The 21,676-nt window shown below is 50.3% G+C and overlaps 1 protein-coding gene across 9 annotated transcripts in view; it reads left to right on the top strand.

The window, feature by feature from the left end:
* The window catches only part of mark2b (MAP/microtubule affinity-regulating kinase 2b), a 45,711-nt gene that overhangs the window by 10,162 nt on the left and 13,873 nt on the right, over window positions 1–21,676 (top strand). For 7 of the 9 annotated variants that reach the window (XM_079758317.1, XM_079758316.1, XM_079758313.1 and 4 more), the window contains exons 2-16: window positions 5,391–5,558; window positions 8,916–8,969; window positions 10,736–10,784; window positions 11,145–11,210; window positions 11,475–11,545; window positions 11,870–11,926; window positions 13,710–13,946; window positions 14,720–14,839; window positions 15,311–15,428; window positions 16,293–16,310; window positions 16,621–16,733; window positions 17,268–17,342; window positions 17,874–17,925; window positions 18,407–18,561; window positions 19,699–19,793. In XM_079758317.1, coding sequence (XP_079614443.1) covers window positions 5,391–5,558; window positions 8,916–8,969; window positions 10,736–10,784; window positions 11,145–11,210; window positions 11,475–11,545; window positions 11,870–11,926; window positions 13,710–13,946; window positions 14,720–14,839; window positions 15,311–15,428; window positions 16,293–16,310; window positions 16,621–16,733; window positions 17,268–17,342; window positions 17,874–17,925; window positions 18,407–18,561; window positions 19,699–19,793 — 1,448 coding nt within the window. The remainder of the gene's footprint in view (window positions 1–5,390; window positions 5,559–8,915; window positions 8,970–10,735; window positions 10,785–11,144; window positions 11,211–11,474; window positions 11,546–11,869; window positions 11,927–13,709; window positions 13,947–14,719; window positions 14,840–15,310; window positions 15,429–16,292; window positions 16,311–16,620; window positions 16,734–17,267; window positions 17,343–17,873; window positions 17,926–18,406; window positions 18,562–19,698; window positions 19,794–21,676) is intronic. The other 2 variants (XM_079758311.1, XM_079758314.1) reach the window with 2 other exon arrangements.

Raw genomic sequence — 21,676 nt, 5'->3', positions numbered from 1 at the left:
TATTATTATTTTCTAACTTTGTCTCAAGGGATAAGTATCGTGCTCTTTTTTTTGTTATTGAAAGAATACAGTTTTCAATTCATTACAGTGATTCACGACCATAGATGTAAATCTCTTCACAAAGGAGGGATTCAGCTTCCTCCATCACTTCCATTTTTCTAATCGCGCGGCGGAGCGGCGTGCTAAATCCACTCCCCCGACCCTGACGGCTATTTTTACCCGTGCGGCGCCGAGGCCATGATCTCCCCGCTCAGGGAAGGGCCTTGTTTGTGTCCCGGGCTTTTCCGATCCTCCTCCTGCCTGTCTGACCACAACCCCACACATGTAAACAGCATCCTATTCTGTCTCCACCAGTTCACACACCACCTGTAGTAGGGCCCATCGCACTGCGGGGACGGGGTTTGGGTAAGGTTCCTGAAGCCCGGGGCCCACCGAGGCCCCGGTTTCCTTTGCGACCGGTGCCGACCATTGATGCCATCTTAATTGATGTATTGCGCAAATTCTCTGCATTTGCAATAAGCCCTTTTACTAGCTTTTATTCAAAAATTATACACGGTTTCCGGCACCATTGAGGACCATTTTAAGAGTATAGTAAAGGTATTGTCATCGGAAAATACGAAAACCGATACTCATTCCTGGATGTCGGCTATGGCCTACAGTTATTCTCACAGGTTTCAGCAAAGCAATTGTCCCCCCTAGGCATTTCAACATTTGTATGCGCTATTCAATATAATAAATTGGCTACAGGCTTTCTCTTGTCATCGTTTGTTGTTGGCTCTGTAATGTGAAGAAGGGACGTTGCGCGTGGATGTGTTTTCAAGTGTTGGTTGGGCGGCCATTATTAAAGAGGCCGCCCGTCACTTCCTGTTCTAGCACCTTCAGGAATAAGGGCGGGAATCTTGGGTGTTCTGTTGGATGTATCACCATCATGTTGAGTTGCACCTCGGAATATGGGCCCTTTTTATGAAAACGTTTTGAATATTAACAGGAAGAAAAGGTTATTTGTGGGCTGTGATTATAAAAATCTGGGCAGACTACAGTTTGCGGTTAAATCCAAAGAAAGGCCAACCTGTGTGTGTGTGTGTGTGTGTGTGTGTGTGTGTGTGTGTGTGTGTGTGTGTGTGTGTGTGTGTGTGTGTGTACACGTGCAGGAGTGCATGCGTACGGGCAGGGCAGTGTCCAGTCAGCATATCTAGATTAGTAAAGGTCACTGATAATGGAGGCCCGAGTCTAAACATGTGTGCGTGTGCGTCCTAGTGGTGGCTGGAAATGGCCACCCAGGTAGGGCGTTCCTCAGAGGCCGTCTGCCAGTAGCACTACTGTATGGTGTTGAAAAGGCGCGGGGGGGGGGGGGGTCTCCGGAGAGTACAGACTTTATAAATACCAGCCCAAGTTAGTGCAAGATATGCAGAGCTGTGTGTGTATGTGTGTAGTTCTATATTGGCCTTCATGACTCAGTCGCAGCATCAGCGAGTAAAGTGAGAGGTACAAAACAATGTCATACATTGTCCTCATCTAAAATTGTCTTGTCTGGCTGTACAGGGGGTGAGTGTGTTTGTGTGCGCGCATGCATGTGTTTGTGTGTCTGCCTGCAGCTGCTGAAGAATGAAGGAAGATTCAGAGGAGACGACCAAAATAGGCGGACATGAAAGAGGAGAAGAGAGTAGGAAGGGTTGAGGCCAGGGAGAGCTAACGTGTACTTACTGTGTGCGTCTGTGGGGAACGCTTTTCATGGGTCTTGACGTACATGGAAACGACTAAAATTGTTCTATAAGTTCAGATAAGTTACGCTGTCAGCTCGTCACAACAATTGATTATAAACTAACAGATGTGTTTGACCTGGTGAAATTAAAGTTAGGGTAGGCATTTTGGAATAAGCCGCCCAGATTGGGCTTGATTTTGAAAGTATCCAACTAAGTACCCCCCCTCCCTTCAGGCCTCAAAAGCCACTCCCCCAAAACGCGAGATTAGCTGTCTAGCTTTAGCAAAAGGTCTGCCTAGTCTTGTGGAAGACTTGCATGAGTGCACAGATAGACTTTTAGGTAGGTAGACAAGTAGGTAGACCTTCCTATCATTCCATGTTGGCCAAATGAAATGATTTGGGTATAATCAAATTCCTAATTTGAGTATTAAATTACTTATTTCAGGCCTGCAGCAGCCCTTGATTGCCCATATTGTTCTGTAATTTGCCATAGCATTTTATTTTTTGATTGCTGGTTGTAAAGAGAATTTCATCAAATATTACCAAAAAGGCTTCCAACATAAACATCTCACCCTATCTTAAGTGATTGCCCCTTTCTGTGTTTCTAATAGACTGCCATACATGCGTCAAGGCTTAAGTATAATTGATCCAGGCAGTCCGCTAAACCACAGCATAGCTACTGCTAAAGTTCCTGTTGACATATCGACACTGCATGTGGGAGCTATCTTAACAGCTCTCTTCAAAGCACTGGATGGGAATTGGGATTAGCATTTCTAAATGGGGAAGATAGCAAGGAAGGTTATCACCATGGCTGCACGGTGTATAGCATCTGATATCCCACTCGCTCTATCCAGGCTTGTCCATCACTGCAAGTAAGATGAGATTCACGAGCGTTACGCGATCGGTCGCCTTGACGTCGTCGTAACATCCCACACGTCCCAGTCACGAATCCCAAGACTCCCTCGTCGCCGGGGAAGCGCACCGTTCGTCCGGTGCGGTCAACCATTTTTTCCGCACGCTATTCCTGAGTCTAAATATGCGCCCCCGCCGCAGCGAACTGTCCAAAGGGACACCGCGTTGGGTTCACATCAGAGCAGAGAAGCTAGCGCGCCACGCAAGATCAAGCCCGGAATTTCCCCTCAGTCTTCCCATTTTTTAAAAGATAATAGAATGGCTGTTTTGGACGGGTGGAGGTGACAGTGATTAGGGCTTATACTATATACAGACTCATCATTTTCTCCCACTATTTCTTTTGGGAATGTCGGTGCGTTCCTTGTGTGTCCTGTTAGGAAAGCATCCAAAGGCCCACCCTCTCCCATGTCTAGATTACAGGGCTGGCCGGGGGAATTAGAGAGGTGAAATTGGAGCAGAAAAGTAAAAGGAGAAAGTGCGTACGTCATGGCAGCGCTCTGCTGGGTTCAGAGGCTGCTTATTGTACGCGGGCGTCTCTGTCGTCATTATTTGCTGAACTTCTGCTCAGCAAAGCGGTTTCTCTTGCTCATGAGCTTTGTTTATAGTCGTAGTTTTACTTACCCGGCAACATCTTTCCACTTAGTACTGTATACGAAAAGCATAAGGTATTAAATACCTTATTTTTCTTTTAGTTTTCACCACGTTTGATCACTCTGTAAATGTCAAAGATTGTAAAAGTGGACACTGAAAAATTGCGCTGGTATAAATACAACCCTGTGTGTTTGAGTGTTATTTCTGGGTTGAATGAGCATTTTTTCAAAGTCAAAGTCAGCCAACTGTCAGATCACAAGGAAGCTGAACAGAAGGATGGAGCAAGCCGAGTGCGACGCTTAAACAAACAGGGCCGTCGCTAAAGCATTGTGTCAATAAGTGGAACAAGTGCGGCAGGCCTAGGCTAACACAGCACATCTCGAACCAAAGATTTATCAACGACGGAAGGGAGATTGGCCCAGGGAGGCACTGGTAGTTCCCCCCCCCTCCCAAAAAAAGAAAAAAAGCGGTCCGTAGAATCTCTAAAAAAGGGCTAAAGAAACGTTCTCCCACAGAAGTCCAACTGGCGCGGAGCCAAGATGGCGGTGAACCTTTTTAAAATTAGAACCTTGAGGATTTCTTCCTCTCCCCCGCGGCCTGAGAGGGAAAAGAAAAGAGAGTTCAAGTCAAAAAGTTAACAGACCACAAAGCCCAGAACTATAGTCGTCTCTGACTTCTGGGCGGACTGTCCTCCAACGTGGCCCTCCTTCCTCTTGGATTACATCAGCTTAATCGCCCGTTCCCCTTCCCGAGATGAAGGGAAAGGGGAAGAAGCAGCAGTCAACCAGAAAAGAGACGCAGAGAGAGGCCCTATCCCAGCCACTGCACCCCAGAAAATCGAGTCTTTGTACACAGGGACAAAAACCACGTCTTCACAACACTGCGCTTTCATTTGGACATTTTATTTCAGCCTTTTCACTACAACTGGTCCCGTTCCAGCGACAGCAAAACCTCCATGCAGTTGATTCCCCTCTTCTTCCTTCCTTTGCCCACACACACTTCGTCACGGCGTGCTCTCGCTGAACCAGAAAACCCCCCTCGACTCGACTCGACCACCGCAGGCTAAATTCATCCTTCCGCCTCTCCTCGATAATCTGCGTCTCTTCCCACCGCCCCCAGAAAAAACTAATCGGGTCAATTACAGGGTTTGCAGAGAGAGAGAGAGAGAGAGCGCGAAAGAGACCAGGACAGAGAGAGCTAGACAGAGCGGGAGTGAGGTTGCTTTATCAGCACCGGCTCCGCAGACGGTATCCTATGCCATCTGGAGAGAGGCAGACACACGCGAGTACGGGCACATCCTCGCACAAATCAGGAAATGTTTTGTGGTCATCTGCATTCGTCTTGTTCCCTCTGGGACTTGAGAACGAGGCGGATGCTACTGAGGAAAGTGTGTGTGTGTGTGTGTGTGTCACTGTTTTTGTGTTAGTTTGTGGAATGGGATTTATCCGTGTCCGACACAGACATTAACAAATGAATAAGAAAGATGGATAGGAAACGAGGGTGAGGGGACAGGAAAGGAAGTGAGACGTTCCTCTCTGCACTCACACCCCTACCCCCTCCCTCTTGGGTCTCAAATCTCTTAACAGACGTACATGTATGTATGTATGTGTGTGTGTGTGTGTGTGTGTGTGCCGTCATCCTGGAGCCAGGCGCCTTCTCCCCTGACCCCTGTCACCTGTCTGCACAGATCACACACACACACACACACACACACACACACACACACACACACACACACACACACACACACACACACACACACACACACACACACACACACACACACACAGATCACTCCACACACACAGAATTGCAGTCCTACAGCCGACGCGGTATGCGGCGCTATTCATGTTATACATGGCCGGACTGCAATGGCTGGTTTTGATCTTTGAGTGTGCGTGCCGGTGCATGTGGTCATGTCATGCAAATTATCCGCCAACGAACTTCTGCCAAGACGGGCCTAATTCGGCTAGAACGATCAATACAAGTGATGGGTTTAGGAGTTACTCCATTCATTCATTCATTAGGAAGACACGAAGCGCTCCCCGTCACCATTAACGGCCCAGAATAGATTCTGTTGCGTCGGTTAGCATGTGCTCTGCTCCTGCACGAAGGCGCCGCCCTAACGGAACTCGTCTTCACCAGCGTTCATCTGCTCTTTGTTCTTCTCCCTCTCTCCCCCCAGGACTCCAAGCCGTCCACGGGCCGTCCCAGCATGCCGCGCTGTCGGAACTCGGTCGCCGCGCCGACGGACGAGCAGCCACACATCGGCAACTACCGCCTCCTCAAGACCATCGGCAAGGGCAACTTCGCCAAGGTCAAGCTGGCACGCCACATCCTCACGGGCAAAGAGGTGAGCGGCACGCCCCGCTCCCGGTCGTCCGGGGGCCAAACGGGGGAGGGGGGGGGGGGGGGGGGGGGGGGTCGGGTTCACCTGGAGGCACGGCCTGCGTCTTGTCCTTCTGAAACCTTGTTGTTGTTGTTGTTATTGAGTGACGAGGCTGTGATCGGTGCGACTCTAGTTGGTTTCAGATGGTTCACCGGCGAGCTGACCCGCCCACAGGGAAGCAGGTCACCGGTTGTGTAAACAGGGCTTCTGATTGGCTGAATTGTGTGGCAGTGGACAATTCGCGACCAGCCAGAAACGGCCGTGTTCCCCAGACGCCACCCAGACATCTCTTCAGTGCTTCCGTTTTTCTCTTCTCTTTAGCGTTTGTTTACTCGTAAAAGTATGAAAATTCCCCCCCCCCCCCCCCGAGTGTGGATAGGAGCAACTCCCCGATCCGTGAAACACTGTTAGCATTACCGTCTGACATGTTTGTGAGGATAGCGGCCCAGTATTCGTCAGTGAGCTGGAAGAGGATGGTTGAATACTGCTGGGCTATGTGCCATCAGCCCATGGTTCAGGCCCAGGCCTTGGCAGACATTCGTTAACATCGCCCCCCACACTGGCCACCACCGGTCGCTGAGAGACAACCATCTTCTCTCGCTCGTCTGCTGTAGTCCATGGACAACGACGAAGACAAAGTCTCATAAACATAAGCGCAGAAATCACAACCGTCCTGTCGTCTGATGCACACAGCAATGTCTCCCCACTTCTAAAGTCCAGATGTGCGTGCTTCTCCTTTAAGTGTGTGTGTGTGTACGCGTGCTTATAGGAAACATCCAGGGGTGGGGCTCTGTTAATGTGTGACAGCTCCGTGCTTGACACCCTGATAACGCTCCATGTGACCTGGTGGCACACGTGCAAGTCGGTGTGTGTGTGTGTGTGTGTGTGTGTGTGTGTGTGTGCGCTCGCGCGCACACATGCAGGCACGCACGCAAACACGCGACCAAAGAGAAAGAAACGAAGGGAGAGTCAGAAGGACCAGTAGGAATTGAGGAAATAAATAAATAACGCGGGCACACGTACACAAATAGATGTGTGATCTCGCTCGGTAGGTCTCTCTCTTTGTCTTCGTCTCCACGTGGCATCCTTTCATTAGATGCACGCCGTCCCAATGTCTCTTACAGTCAAGTCGACCGCACGCTCCTGAAAACCCCAGCAAAGCTATCGTGCACCTACAAAAACAGCTGGGACGGACCTCAAACTGGCAACAGGCATACCTCTGGGCAGCTCAATGAGAACAATGCTTTGCATAGAAAAGCAATCGAGGAACAGAGCGATCAGGCTACCAGTCGGTAATACATTAGCTCTAGTTAATATCTCTGTCCCGTTTGTGTTGTTTCGCTTCGGCCGTCTGTTCATGTGTGGTGCAACTCATTATTCACTCATGATTATGTAAAAGCTGGCCCTCTCTATGGGATAAACTACAAACCACATTAGAACATGGATTTGTGTGTGTTTTTAATTCCTCTGAGGGAGGGCTTAAGAACCCAGCGCTTTTGTTTTCACATTCCTCCACTGGTAGTGTGAGTTTAGTGACATCACAAATCAAACCCGCCTATCCCGACGCAGTATGCAGATTCAGCTCACTGCTGGGCCATCCCCCCCCCCCCCACACACACACACACACACACACACACACACACACACACACACACACACACACACACACACGCAGTTACCGGCACTAGTGGCGCCAGGATTTTGATTGTGGGTGGGCCTCCTTTCTGCGGCACTGAGGACAGCGACTCAGTAGCCTACCTGTGCGGCTCTTGTGTCGCTGTCCTCAGCTCAGAGCTGAAGCGGACAAGGACACGCACCTTGGCTGTAAGCCTAACTTCATTTATCTCTTTTGAACGTTCAACACACAAAAAGACTGAAACTTATTTTTATCTTTGGAGGGTCTGTTTCCTTCTCCATTCATTTACCCGGCACGGCGCGCAGGGAACTGTCCAAAATTATTTAACTATTTCTTATAAATTCAGAATGACAGCAGAACTGTATTGACATGAAATAACAGCAGCATTGAATGTGACACGGCTGCTAAACACAAACAGCAGGTAAACGATCAAAAATTAGTTCTCCTGTAGCTTATTTCTTAAGAATAATTAAATGACTAACACATCTAACCATATAAACAACAGCATAACAATCCGAGATAACTGATAAATAATCACAAATGCACACAGTTCAATTCAAACTGGCTGGTGGGACTTGGGGCTGGCAGCAGGAGACGGTTTCGTGCTGAACACAGCAAGAATTTCTTGATATTCCAGTGAATCAGTCAGTTCCCTTTGAAATGAAAGCAGGGACAACGAGTTCAGTCTATCCGTCAACATTGTTGCCCTGGTACCTGTTTTTATCCGATTGACAGCTGAAAAGAGTCTCTCCACGATACTTGTCGTCATGGGCAATGTGAGGTGGCTGTTCATGTCGGGGAAAATATCACGGGGGCATGCGTCGGGCGCTTCTACGAGTGTTTCTTTTTTCTCGTTCATTAAAAGAGCTTTAAAGAAAGGCCTTTGCCTTTCTTTTAAGCTGCTGCACAAACACAGTGTGCTCTGCGTCTTCCACTATAATGGAAAAGTGCGTGCTGGCGGGCCGAATGAGAGCCTTGACCCCAAAGGTCTCTGACCGTGGCAAGCAGGCAGCAGCGGCTCTCATGAAGCCGTATGTGTCGGGCTTGAAACGAATGTTCAGCTGCATCATCTGCTTGTCCAGTATGTCATTCCATAATTTAACTTCTGTAGGATTGAGTTTTGCTGTACAGGTGATGAGTTGCCCAGTGGAATCAACGTGCGTATTGCAGCCTGTGGGCAGGCAGTCCACTCGTGGGGTAGAAGCCGCTGATTGGCTGAGAAGCTTTTACTCAACGCTTTCCTCAGGCTGCTTATTGGATGAACAGCTAGAATGAAAATCACTCACTACTCACTATAGGCCTGGGTCAAAATGGGGCGGGCCCGGACCTAAAATGGGTGGGCCCAATGGTAGCGCCGCGGGTGGTTACCGGTACACGGAAGTGCAGGTCGGTGTCCTTATAGACCAGGGTTCACGCCCGGCTATGCCCATCCAAACACGGCATCGCCCTGGGGCAGAAGGTCATTCAATCACAACACTGGCACGTCACTGATTCTGTGTGTAAAAAATGTATACGAAGTGGTCGGTAACTTTGACTGACCGGCTGGTTTGGTGGGTGTAGTGAGGCCAGAAAGACCTGCCTGTTAGAGCCGTTTGTCTCTGTGTGTTTATCATCCCGTCGTCCCTGGGTTGAACGGCCAATAACAAGCCGATGAGATAATCAATCTTTGTTCTTCCTGTTTCTAGGTGGCCGTCAAGATCATTGATAAGACGCAGCTCAACTCCTCGAGTTTGCAGAAGGTGGGTCTCTCTTATTCCTCCCTCTCTCTCTCCGTCTCTCACCCACGTCTTCCCCACTTCCTCCAAACCCTTTTCCTTAGGAGTAGCTTTCGACTCATTCCAAGAATTTTCCCTTTCTCCAGCTCTCTCCCCAGCCCTTAACTTTAACATATGCTCTCTCTCTCTTCACTTGCTCTCTCTCTCTCTCTCTCGCTCTTTCTACCTCTCTCTAGCTCCCTCTCGCGCTCTCTCTCTCTCTCAATCTCTAGCTCTCCCTCTCTCTCTAGCTGTCTCTCTCTATCTAGCTCTCTCTCACTCTTTAGCGCTCTCTCTCTAGCTCTCCCTCTCTCTCTAGCTGTCTCTCTCTATCTAGCTCTCTCACTCTTTAGCGCTCTCTCTCTAGCGCTCTCTCTAGCTCTGACGCTCTCTCTCTCTCTCTCTCTCTCTCTCTCTCTCTCTCTCTCTCTCTCTCTCTCTCTCTCTCTCTCTCTCTCTCTCTCTCTCTCTCTCTAGCCTCCTCTTGCTCTAGCTCTCTCCGCCCTCCCTCTGAAGTGGTCTAGTTTTCCAGAGAAGGCTTTAATTACAGGAAACAAGCCGCAATTGCTTCCTTTCATCCGGGGGCAGGGTGGGGTCTCTCCTCTCACACGCACACGCCCAACACGCATGCGCCGGCCCCCCCCCGGTCCGGTCCCTCTCATGTGGCCTGCCCAGAGGAGGAGGTCCAGCGGAGTCTACCTGTTTGATAATAAACACCTGCGGGTGACAGGTGCCTGGCGTACCTGTAGCTCCATCGATACCTAAGGGAAGATTCAGAGGGTGGGACGTACACGTGTCAGGTGAGATGGGGACCGTCCCCCTTTGTTCATTTCAGGGGGAGGGGGGCCAGAAGACAACAAAAGTGTGCCCCAAACTCGCTTCTTCTGCCCGGGTTTCCTGTCCCCCAACGGCAGGCTGTGTTCCGGACGTCCCCCAATCGAGCCGTCGGCGTGCGGCGGCTGACGCTGTTGTCTCCCGCCTGGTGTCATCCGTGAAAGACCAAATCAAAAACTGGTGACAAGTTTTTGATTTGGTCTTTCACGGTTTCCCTCGCGTTTTACCAACTGCTTTTCAAAGGAGGTGACCATCTTCGATTCAGCCGATTTGTGATCCCCACGAACCAACGTGGAAACGGCATAAACGTTAACGGATTTCTGTCGGGGTACGCTTCAAACTTGTTGCTACTGTGAACCTCCGCCGAGCTTATGAGCCCGCGACGAAACGGCAGAACGCTGCAATCATGTACGACCTTCATCCTCACATCTCGGGGAAAAAAAGCAGACGAAGGCGAGGTCAAATGGCGCTCAGACGGGTACCCGACTGTCATTACACCTGGCCAGCACATTTCCAGGTAGAACGGGCCGTCCGCAGGAACGCGATCCGACCGCTCTGAGGACTTCCGACGGATCGTGCAGTAGCGGAACACGCTAGCCGTTTGTTTGCCCGCCACCGCCTTTGTACCACAGGAAGCAGCAACGTGATATTATTGGCTGTAATCAGAAGCCAGCATGCACAGACATGCTAGCGTCTCCTCTTTTGAGGCTCTTAAGGTCAGCAAGGTTAAATGTTTCGATTTTCCTTTCGAAACTTAAAGAAACTAATGTGTGCACACGGTTATAACAAGCATGAATAGCAATGAATGATTGAATGAGTGGATGTCTTTGTACTGTTTCTAGTTGTCTCATGCTGCATTCTGCTTGCACGTTCCGTCTCTCCCTCCCTCCCTCTCTCTCTCTCGCTCTCCCTCTCAGCTCTTCCGTGAGGTGAGGATCATGAAGATGTTGAATCACCCAAACATAGGTGAGTCGTGAGTCCCCCCCCCTCTCCCCACCTCCCTTCTCCCCACACATTGGCTCTCTGCTGTCACTGTGTTAGCCAAACGCCCAGAGCGTCTCAAGGTCGACTCGCTCTGCTCCAAAGTTAATGAAGTCCATCTCTCCCTCCCTCCCTCCTGGTCCCTATTTATTTTCGCACTATCTCTCCGTCTCTTTCTCCTCCTACTCACCTCTCTTTCTCTCTCTCTCTCTCTCTCTCTCTGTCTCTCTGTCTCTCTCTCTCTGTCTCTGTTTCTCTGTCTCTGTCTTTATCTGTGTGTTTTCTTGTTCTCTCTCTGTCTCTCCCTTTCTCTCTCTCTCTGTCTTTCTCTCTCCCCCCTTCCAGTCAAGCTGTTTGAGGTGATAGAGACAGAGAAGACCTTGTACTTGGTGATGGAGTACGCCAGCGGGGGTAGGCATTTCCAGAAACCCAGAACCCCGTCTGACCACACACACATGCCCACACGTGCACACACGCACACGGCCTTCTCACCCGTCATGATGACATCCTCCCAGAAATACCGTAATGTGTATAATTCAACCAGGTTGGTCGGGGTTGACTAACGCAGTACCCAATGTTAAACCATTGTCTCTCTCTTGCTCTCTCTTTCTCTGTCTGTCTGTCTGTCTGTCTGTCTGTCTGTCTGTCTGTCTGTCTGTCTGTCTGTCTGTCCAGGCGAGGTCTTTGACTACTTGGTGGCCCACGGCCGGATGAAGGAGAAGGAGGCGCGTGCCAAATTCAGACAGGTGTGTGTGTCTGTGTGTTTGTGTGTCTGCGTGCCTGTGTGTTGGCTCGCCAGTCGCTCTGCAGCATCATCTGTATTCTGGGGGTCTTTATACGCTCGTCAAAATGCAGAGTAAACGCTGTTGGCGTGTGAGAGGAATATGAACTGCGTGTGTGTGTGTGTGTGTGCGTAATAGCGATGGAATGTGTAGGTCAGGTTGTTGATAGATGTGTGCGTGTCTTGGCGTCCATTTTGGCTGTTTTTAGCGGTAATGTGAGCGTGACATAATCCTCAGAAGAGCATGTATTTATGCTCACTCTCTCCGTGCCTCTCTCCCTCTCTCCAGATTGTGTCTGCAGTGCAGTATTGTCATCAGAAGTGCATAGTACACAGAGATCTCAAGGTGAGTGGTGTTGGCCACGCACACCCATACCCCCGCCCCAATACACACACACGCGCGTACACACGCACACACGCACATGAATTCTCTACCGTCCCCCAATTTTCCCGTCACGCATATACTGTCCTCTGCTGTCTCCTCTTTCGTTTAGTAGATTTCATCCCTCTCTCTCTCTCCAGCCATCCATAAAGTGTTGTGACAGCCTTTCTACATTTTACTCCCTCTCTCACTCTCTCACTCTCGCCCTCTGCGGTAGTCACAGTTGACATTGTTTGACATGTGGGGTGAAGTCTGCCCACCCCCACCTTTTCAAGTGACAACAACTGATCTAAAAGATGATGTAATGCTCTTGTTTTCTGAAGAAACACACATACACACAGTAAACAACATTTTTAGTTTGGCTTGTGCATTCAGAGTTGCTCCCATGGCCTCGTCCTCGTTAGATCTCTAGCTGTGTCTGTCTGTCTCTCTCGCTCTCTCTGTCTGTCTCTTTCCCCTCCCCACACCACCGTGAACTTTTTACCTTTTACTGGTAGCCGCAGCAGCCATTAAATGTGTATTAACAAGCGCTTGCATGTGCAGGGCAACACACACAAACACACACACACAAGTTAATGCCTCCAGGAAGCTGTGGCTCTGTGTGCGCTCGTAGCATGGAGAGTAATCGTGGGTCTTAGCGGGGCCAGGGAGGGGGGGAGCCTACCTCTGCTACACATTACCATGATTACTAACACACTGACCAGTCTATCGTCACTGATGTGCACACACACAGAGGAACAACCACACACGAAGACACAAGAGCACCCACCCACAAGAATACACACAGAAACACACACAAATACACAGACACCGCACAGAGACACCCAGGGCTCTCCTGGGACGCTGGGGGGGGGGTTAATACTGTGACACGAGCCCCCAACGCCGGGGAAGACTTCCCGATAAGTTGTTCTGCGAGAGGTGTTCTTAGTGTTGGTTTCCCACACACACAACTAACACCACAACACGCACGCACACACATCCGCACAGCTGCCGAGAGTGTGTTGGTGGCAAAGTGCGAGCACCTGTTGCTAGGCAACCCCTGCCTGCCTGCCTGCTCACTCACTTGCCAAGTTTCGGAATAGCTATGCACGTGCGCAATCACACACTTGCACACACACAAACACACACACACAAACACACACACATCAACTGCCGTTTATGACATTGCTCCTTAAGTTAAGGTCCTACCTCCAAAGGGCGTGTGTGTGTGTGTGTGTGTGTGTGTGTGTGTGTGTGTGTGTGTGTGTGTGTGTGTGTGTGTGTGTGTCATTATATTCCATGCATCCTAACTCTGCACGATTGTCCAGTCAAAACTGTGACTTTTCCTCCCATTTCATTGCATTCTCATCACATCCGGTCCTTCACCGTACCCGTTCAGCCCCTCTGTGTTCCTCAGTCTGTTCTGCACCTGGTTAAGATGGATCTTGTCCCGCTATGTAGGTCAGCTCAGAGCCAGAAGCCATGGATAACGATGTCTCGGCTCCCACTTACTCTTATTCCCTCCCTCCCTCCCTCCCTCCCTCCCTCCCTCTCATCTCCTTGTATCATCTCTGCGGTCGCTCTTCCTCAATGTGGTTGTTTCTCTTCATCATCCCGATCCTCGTTATCGCCTTCCTCTCCCTGCCAATCATTCCCATCTCCGCACTGATTCCCCCCTGCGTCTCCCTCCCTCTCTCTGTCTAACTCTCTCTCTCTCTCTCTCTCTCTCTCTCTCCATCCCCCCTGTGTCTCCCCCCCCCTCCCCCAGGCGGAGAACCTCCTCCTGGACGCCGACATGAACATCAAGATCGCCGACTTCGGCTTCAGCAACGAGTTCACCCTGGGGAACAAGCTGGACACCTTCTGCGGCTCCCCCCCTTACGCCGCGCCCGAGCTCTTCCAGGGCAAGAAGTACGACGGGCCCGAGGTGGACGTCTGGAGCCTGGGCGTCATCCTGTACACGCTGGTCAGCGGATCGCTGCCCTTCGACGGGCAGAACCTCAAGGTCTGCCTCTTTTTTGTGTTTTCGTTATGATGGGGTTTTTTCCGACGAGAGAGAGAGTGAGGCGATGCTTGTTTGATAATGGAAAAAGGTTTTTCGGAATGTTTCTTTCCACGTTAACTGGCGGTAGTTCTTGTTGGTATCGTGAAAAGCGATGGTTGAAGACGCGCAAGTCGTTTTTTTTTGTTTTTGTTTTATATAAGCGCACAACAAAATTGCATTCCGATCGCAGTACAGTGATCGAGTGACCATTTCTGCGGTTGAGATTGCGTGCGTGCAAAGCTCAACACCTCGTTCCGATAAAGTGTTTTTTACTGTGCGAACGTGTCCTCTAATGTAACCTTTGCAGGGAGTTAAAAGTATTGCTTATGATGTAACTATTACTTTAGCTAGCTCCCATCATCCAGCAGCTGGATTATGAATGTCCTCAAATAGAGAGAGAGAGAGATGTGACGTGGTTAGCAGTCAGACACAAGGAGGAAGTGAAAGGAATATTGTGTGATTCACGTGCTCGCTACTACGTAAATAGGTTGGCTAACATTTGCGACTTTTGTAGCTTCTATTTGCAAGAGTACGTCCAGAATAGTTTCATAGTCATAATAATCATTATATAACAACCAGACTTTACATTGCATCTTCTTTTGTACATCATTAGAAGTGCTTCAGAGAATAATCCAGATAACTGCAACGAGCAAAAAATCATGATGTTTCTTGTGTGCTGGTTTACGCTGCACGTGTTGAAGTGTGTGTGTCCGCGTGTGTGTGTGTTTGTGCAGGAGCTGCGGGAGCGTGTGTTGCGTGGGAAGTACAGGATCCCGTTTTATATGTCGACCGACTGTGAGAACTTGCTGAAGAAGTTCCTCATCCTCAACCCCTCCAAGAGAGGAAGCCTGGAGGTACGCACACACAGCGCTACACACACAGAACCACAAACGCACACATGCATTACCACACACATGCACTCACACACATACATAACCACACACACATGCACTCACACACATACATAACCACACACACGTGCACTCACACACATACATAACCACACACACACACACACAGAACCACACGCAGACACGTACATCCACACACTCATGCACTGACACACACACACACACACTCACACACGCAGTTAAACTATTTCACATCTTACCTTGATGTTCATTTCATCACCCATGCTTGGGCTTAACTTTCTTCTCTAACGGTCTCTGTTCCCCCTCCTCCTCCTCCCCCTCCCCTCCTCCCCCTTCGTCTCCCCAACCCCCCCACCTCCTCCCCTCCTCCCCCTTCGTCTCCCCAACCCCTCCTCCTCCTCCTCCTCCTCCTCCTCCTCCTCCTCCTCCTCCTCCTCCCGCTCCTGCCAGCAGCAGATCATGAGGGACCGGTGGATGAACGTGGGCCACGAGGAGGAGGAGCTCAAGCCCTACATTGAGCCCCAGCCAGACTACAAGGACCCTAAGAGGACAGGTACACACACACGCATAGGTATACAAGCAACGCACACGCACACACGCACAAAGCACACACTGGTGCACGCACGCATGCACAGGTACACACACAGGCAAACACACACACACACCCCCCCCCCCCCAACCATAGATAAACTGCTCAATAAACAGGCTCCACCCCACCACATTCCTTTGAGTTTAATTCAATTTCTATTAATTATTAATTTGAAGCTAAATTAGAACAATTCAAAGAGGTCCCGGCGTGTTAGCGAGGGCCCGCGCGACATGCTAGCCGGGGTCCATATGTCTCTGTGGAAACGAGCCACCAACTAGCCGGCGGCCTTGGCACCGCTTACCGCTAATTACCGCGTGCTAATTACCGCGCTGAGACGTGATATGCTGGTCGCCACTCTGTGTCCTCTTCCTGCCCTGACACAGAAACACACACACTCACTCACTCACTCACTCACTCACTCACTCACTCACTCACTCACTCACTCACTCACTCACTCACTCACTCACTCACTCACTCACTCACTCACTCCATACGCACACGCACACACTCAGTCACACACACACTCAGACACACACACACACACACTCACTCACTCACTCACTCACACCCACTCACTCCATACGCACACACTCAGTCACACACACACTCAGACACACACACACACACACACACCAGGCCGAGAAAGTTTTTGTCGTGGGGACAGTCTTTGAGATGATGGAACGGAAGTCTTCTTTTTTGAACCCTCCGTTTGTTGTACAAGTTTAGCGATCAGAGTCGTCTGAAACGTGTTGAGTGTCAGCGTGCAGCATTGACTCATGGACCGCTTTTGCTTCAACGTATCTCATTTAACCCTGCCACTTACCACCCTATATTCTCAATTTGCAGGCAGCGGCCGTAAACACAGTAAGGAACACACACAACCCATTGTACCGTTTTGTCCTCTCTGTCGGACCCCCCCTCCCCCCCCCCTCTGCACCGCTAACACACTGCACATTTACCCCTCCAAGCGAACCTCCCCCCCCCCCTAAAACGTCCCCCTCTGTCTGTCCGTGCGTCCACTTGTGTGTGCGTGCGCGTCCACTTGTGTCTGCCTGTGTGTGTGTGTGTGTGTGTGTGTCGGTCTGTCTGTCCGTGCGTCCACTTGTTTGTGCGTGCACGTCCGTGTGTGTGTGTGTGTGTGTGTGTGTGTGTGTGTGTGTTTGTGTGTCTATAGACTTGATGGTTCAGATGGGCTTTTCGGAGGAAGAGATCAAGGATTCGCTGGTGAATCAGAAGTACAACGACGTGATGGCGACGTACCTACTGCTGGACTATAGGAACTCTGAGGTACACACACACACACACACACACACACACACACACACACACATCGACTCAATAACACACACACATGTCCTTAGACACACACGTCTTCGATTTAGGGTTAATTATGCATACAGAACAGTGATGAATATACGATATCCTCAAGCTGGGTAATATTGAATACGTTCCCTGATAAAATATAGAATTTATCTAGATTCATAAATTATGGTTAATTTTTAGGTTGTCTTTTAAGTGAAGAAAAGCCGTTTACATTATATCTTTTATAATAATGTGTGTGTGGTATTCATACCGAGGTTATCCCAATACCGTGGTGTTGGGAAATAATGTGCGATTGCACACACACACACACACACACACACACACACACAGCTTGCCTCCGCGCCAGGCTGTCGCTGTTCTTCACACATTGCTCATGTCCTTGTTTATATACTTCTGCAAACACACACACACTCTCTCACACACACACACACACACACACGCACGCACACTGTGAAGGGCTGTTGATAATTTCCCAATTTCTCTCTCTCCCTCTCTCAGCTGGACGACGGTTTAATCAAGCCCCGCCCAGGAAGTGATGTAAGCAACACAAACGCACCCTCCCCGCCCCGTAAGGTACAGCGAGTAGACTCCCCACACTCACTCACAACACTCACTCCCTCACTCTTTCGCTCACTCTCACACACACACACCCACACCCACTGCCTCTTCCTCCTTAACCATCCAAGGGGAACTCCCTTTGCTAGTGTGACCCAAACAACGTTCCCGTGGTGACAGCGCTTCAGGCAGACCGCTGAAGGCCCTGTACCTTACCCTTTTTTGACTAGTCACTCATAATTATTGACTTGTGTTATTAGTCGTTGTGATTTAATAATTGGGCTGATAATGTAACGGGCATGAGAGAATGTTGAGAACGTGTGGTATGTGTGAGTGATGCACATGGTCCCATGTGTGCAACGCAAAAAACAACGTTTTCTCTCACAGACGTTAACACGATGGGCCGTTTTAAGTGGTGTGTGTGTGTGTGTGTGTGTGTGTGTGTGTGTGTGTGTGTGTGTCTCCCTTCAAATGTACATGGGTGCATGAGCCACGTGTTGACCTCTCTCTCTATCTCGGCCTCTCTCTCTGTCCCGTTCTCTCTCCCAGGTGCAGCGCAGCGTGTCATCAAACCAAAAACCCCGCAGAGCCACGGACCAGGGTGAGAGGGGCAGGGGGGTGTCGGTGATGAAGGAAGGGGTGGGGCTCCGGGGTGGGCAGGGTTTGGTTGGCGTGAGGGGAAGATGAGCAGAGGGAAGGGTCGTGGTGTGTCGGGGGATCTGAAGGGAGGAGGACTTGGGGACCAAGGTCAGGGTTAATATAGGTCTGGGGACTCTGCACAGGGTGAAACTAAACCAGTGCCTCAGCTGACGTCCGTCTTTTTTATTTTCTCTTTTCTTTCGATCCCTCTCTCCTGCCCTCTCCATCCCTATTTTTCTTCTCCTTTATCTTCTTTTGCATCTATTTCTTTCTCCCCCTCCACTTACTCCCTCCCTCCCTTCCTTCACTCTCTCAACCACTCAACCCTCTCCCTCCCTACCCTCCCTCCCTTCCCTCTCTCCCTCTCTCTATTCCCACCAATCCATCCACCCCCCTCCCTCCCTCTCCTCCCCTCTCTTCACACCCCCCTCCCGTCTCCCCAGGTACCTCCTACAAGCGGGGGGGCACGCAGGGGGAGAACCGCAGCGGGACCACCGACGAGGCCGGCAGGAAGTCGTCGTCGGGCAGCTCCACCAATAAGGTGCCGGCCAGCCCCCTGCCTCCCACCGACCGCAAGAAGAGCGCCACACCCTCCACCGTGAGTCCCAGTAACACACTGGGGGGGAGGGGGGGGGAATAGACCAGACCAGACCAGAAGAGAAACTAAATTAAACGATTGGATGAAGCCATCAGAAGGGGATTTTAATAAGGGGATTTCTACAGTGGCCAGTCTACACAGAGTGGGTCTGAAACCTTTACAGACCCTCTTTAACAGTTTGCTGGCGCTGGCCGAGTTGGTGTTTGTAAATGAAGCCTTTACAGCCTTCAGCAATGTGAGCCAGGAGTTAAGCAACCGCAGCTGATTGGCTACTAATCAGGAAGTGCCTTTTCTTTGCATTATGTTATTTACGTTGGCATTAACTACGGGGAACTTTGCATACAGACATGTCATACTGCTTCTACTTGATATGATATGAGTCATATCCACACGCATATATGAATGCTTAAGACATGCACGTCTACACACGTATGCCCACACGGACACACACACACACACACCCACACTGTTAAGCACTTTGGATGTGAAGAAAAGCACGATATACATGCAAGGGATTATTATCATTATATTATTATTTATACTCCAGCACCATACAGTGAGAAACAGCCTCCCTGCTGCCTGCTTTGACATCACAACACGGTGGGTGTGTCTGGGCTGGCTTGCAGGGATTGAGATGACAATGGCTCCATCATGGATCATTGCATACATGAACACACACACCCACAAACATGACAACACACACACACGTGAGCCGTCGCAGGGGGAACAGACCGCCTCCCATTGTGATTCACGTGCCTTCTGTTGGCGTGATCACGCCTTCTCAAAACACACACAGCTACACATGCGCACCTTCATGAATATTTAGACGCACATTCTCACACACGCGCACAAAAACACCCAAACGCGCACAGTGCCGCAGAACTAGAAACACACACACAGTGTACATGCACCCCTCTGCCTGGTAATGAATAGCATGTATAGACATATCCAGTCGAAGACACGGACACCATTATTCATTGCCGTTTTCTGGTGTGTTGTGCGCCAACTTGGAATGAAATAATCTATAATATTTCCCTCTCTCTCTCTCTCTCTCTCTCTCTCTCTCTCTCTCTCTCTCTCTCTCTCTCTCTCTCTCTCTCTCTCTCTCTCTCTCTCTCTCTCCCTCTCCCTCTACAGAATAGCATCCTGTCCACGGGTACGGGCCGCAGTAGGAACTCGCCCCTCGCAGAGAGAGCCACACTGGGCCAGGGCATCCAGAACGGCAAGGACAGGTACAGACACACACACACACACACTATTTATAGCGCATGTACGGGTGTCCACCATGTGACAAAACTCTGTGTGGCTCGCCTCGCCCCAACGCACAAACACACATGGCCCCGCCCGCCTGCGCTGTTTTTGTGAATGAACCGGTCCCACTACCCGTTGGGGCGTTATTCAGCTCTACCTGGGAATTGAACCTGTGGCCCTGGGGGGAGGAGGTCACAGTCAGCGGTGCTCTGTACCAGTGCAGACTCTCACACACGCAATCCCACACTCACACACACACGCACAGGCACGCTCGCGCACACACACTTAGACACCCACCCACCAGACAAGCCCATTCCTACAGGTTGTGACATGCCGATGCCCTTCTCGTCCTCTCCCTCCCTCACTGTGCTCGCTATTCTCTTTCCCTAACTGCATTGGTTTCGGTCTCTCTCGCTAAGCTTCCTGATACGCGGGTTGCTCCGTGCCCCTGGCCGTGAAGGTTAAGTGCCGGTGATTATGTTTTTATTGTGTCGCATCCCACGACCCAACCTTTGAGCCGGGCCACACCCTTGCTCCCACTCTGGGGGCGTCTAGATAGCAGGTCCTGCTGGGGTGTCCCTTCAACCGCGCCGTTTTGTTTAGCTCATGTTTCCGGGGCTCTGGGTTGTAAACACAACAGTTGGCTAGCTTGTAAACACGGGGGGAAGGACCAGATATGGGCTTTGTAGACAAGCTGCCGTCTCCCGCTCCAGCACTAAAGACCCAGAGATGGATGCTGACACCACCAGCGGCCGCCCGCGATGTTGATTATGATGCCACAGATGCACGGTCTATAGGATGGCACACTCGATTTCTAGATTTTAATGCAAATTAGTCTTTTCTTTTGCGAGTTCAAGATAAAGAAAATGTCCGCTGCGTCTTGCATGCTGGAAAACGGTCACCCTTTGAGCTTTTTCACTTCTCCAGAAACTGTTACTATTCTTTACTCTCCTTCACCCATGCTCAAACTGACGTCTCTCACACACTCGCACGCACACGCACGCACGCACACACACACGCGCACATGCGCAGACACAAACACACACACCCACTCGGTCGGTCTACTCGCTCCGGTAATGATGATTATGATGTGCAGTTTCCTTTTGAGTCACTAAAAAGACAGGTAAGAGTGTGTCATCCCTAAAAACAATGAAAGTCCTTCACACCCACACAGGCACACACACCCGGCACCAGGCACACACAACAAGTTCCAGCCCACCATGCCCCATCATACAGATCAACCCCCCCCCCCCCAGTAGTCCAAGTTCATTGTTAACCATGCTGCCAAACTCATTGTGTTTCTGATGTTCGATTCTAATGTGTGTGTTTAACTCGTGTGTCATTAATCATTAATGCCATGCTTATCTTTCACGTATTCTATATTGTTTTTGAGTGACCCTGTCGTTCCCGGGCGCAGCTACCTTTATCGTCAACTCAGTCCCTTAATCTTTGAGCCAAAAGTATAATGTTAAAGTGAATCCAGTATGTAGCAAAGTTGTACCTACGTTCCCCGGAAACCTTGCAAACGATGCTTAAATGAAGCCGGAGGAAACGCACATAACAAACGTTGCCTCGACGGACTGCTCTTTTCTGATTGGCCAAATCGTGGAGAGATTCCGGGTCCCACGTCATGCTCCGTACTCTGTAGGGGGGGGCGACGTCGCACGGCCCCACTTTTGAGCCGATCAGAAACGACAGTTGCACTAGACCGTGTTTCACCAGAGGGGGTGCTGTTTCCCCCGGTTTCACTCTAGCGTCTGCTTGGTTATTTAGGAGACGGCTTTTCCCCACCAAGTCCTTTTTTGTTTAGTGCTTAGCGCTTCCAGGGCATGACGGGGTCAACGTGGCATGGTGCGGGGGGGGG

This window comes from Pollachius pollachius (genome assembly GCF_949987615.1).
Source record: "Pollachius pollachius genome assembly, chromosome: 20".
Lineage (NCBI taxonomy): Eukaryota > Metazoa > Chordata > Actinopteri > Gadiformes > Gadidae > Pollachius > Pollachius pollachius.
The sequence above is the reverse complement of the archived record's forward strand: the minus strand, read 5'-3'. Positions and strand labels throughout refer to the sequence as shown.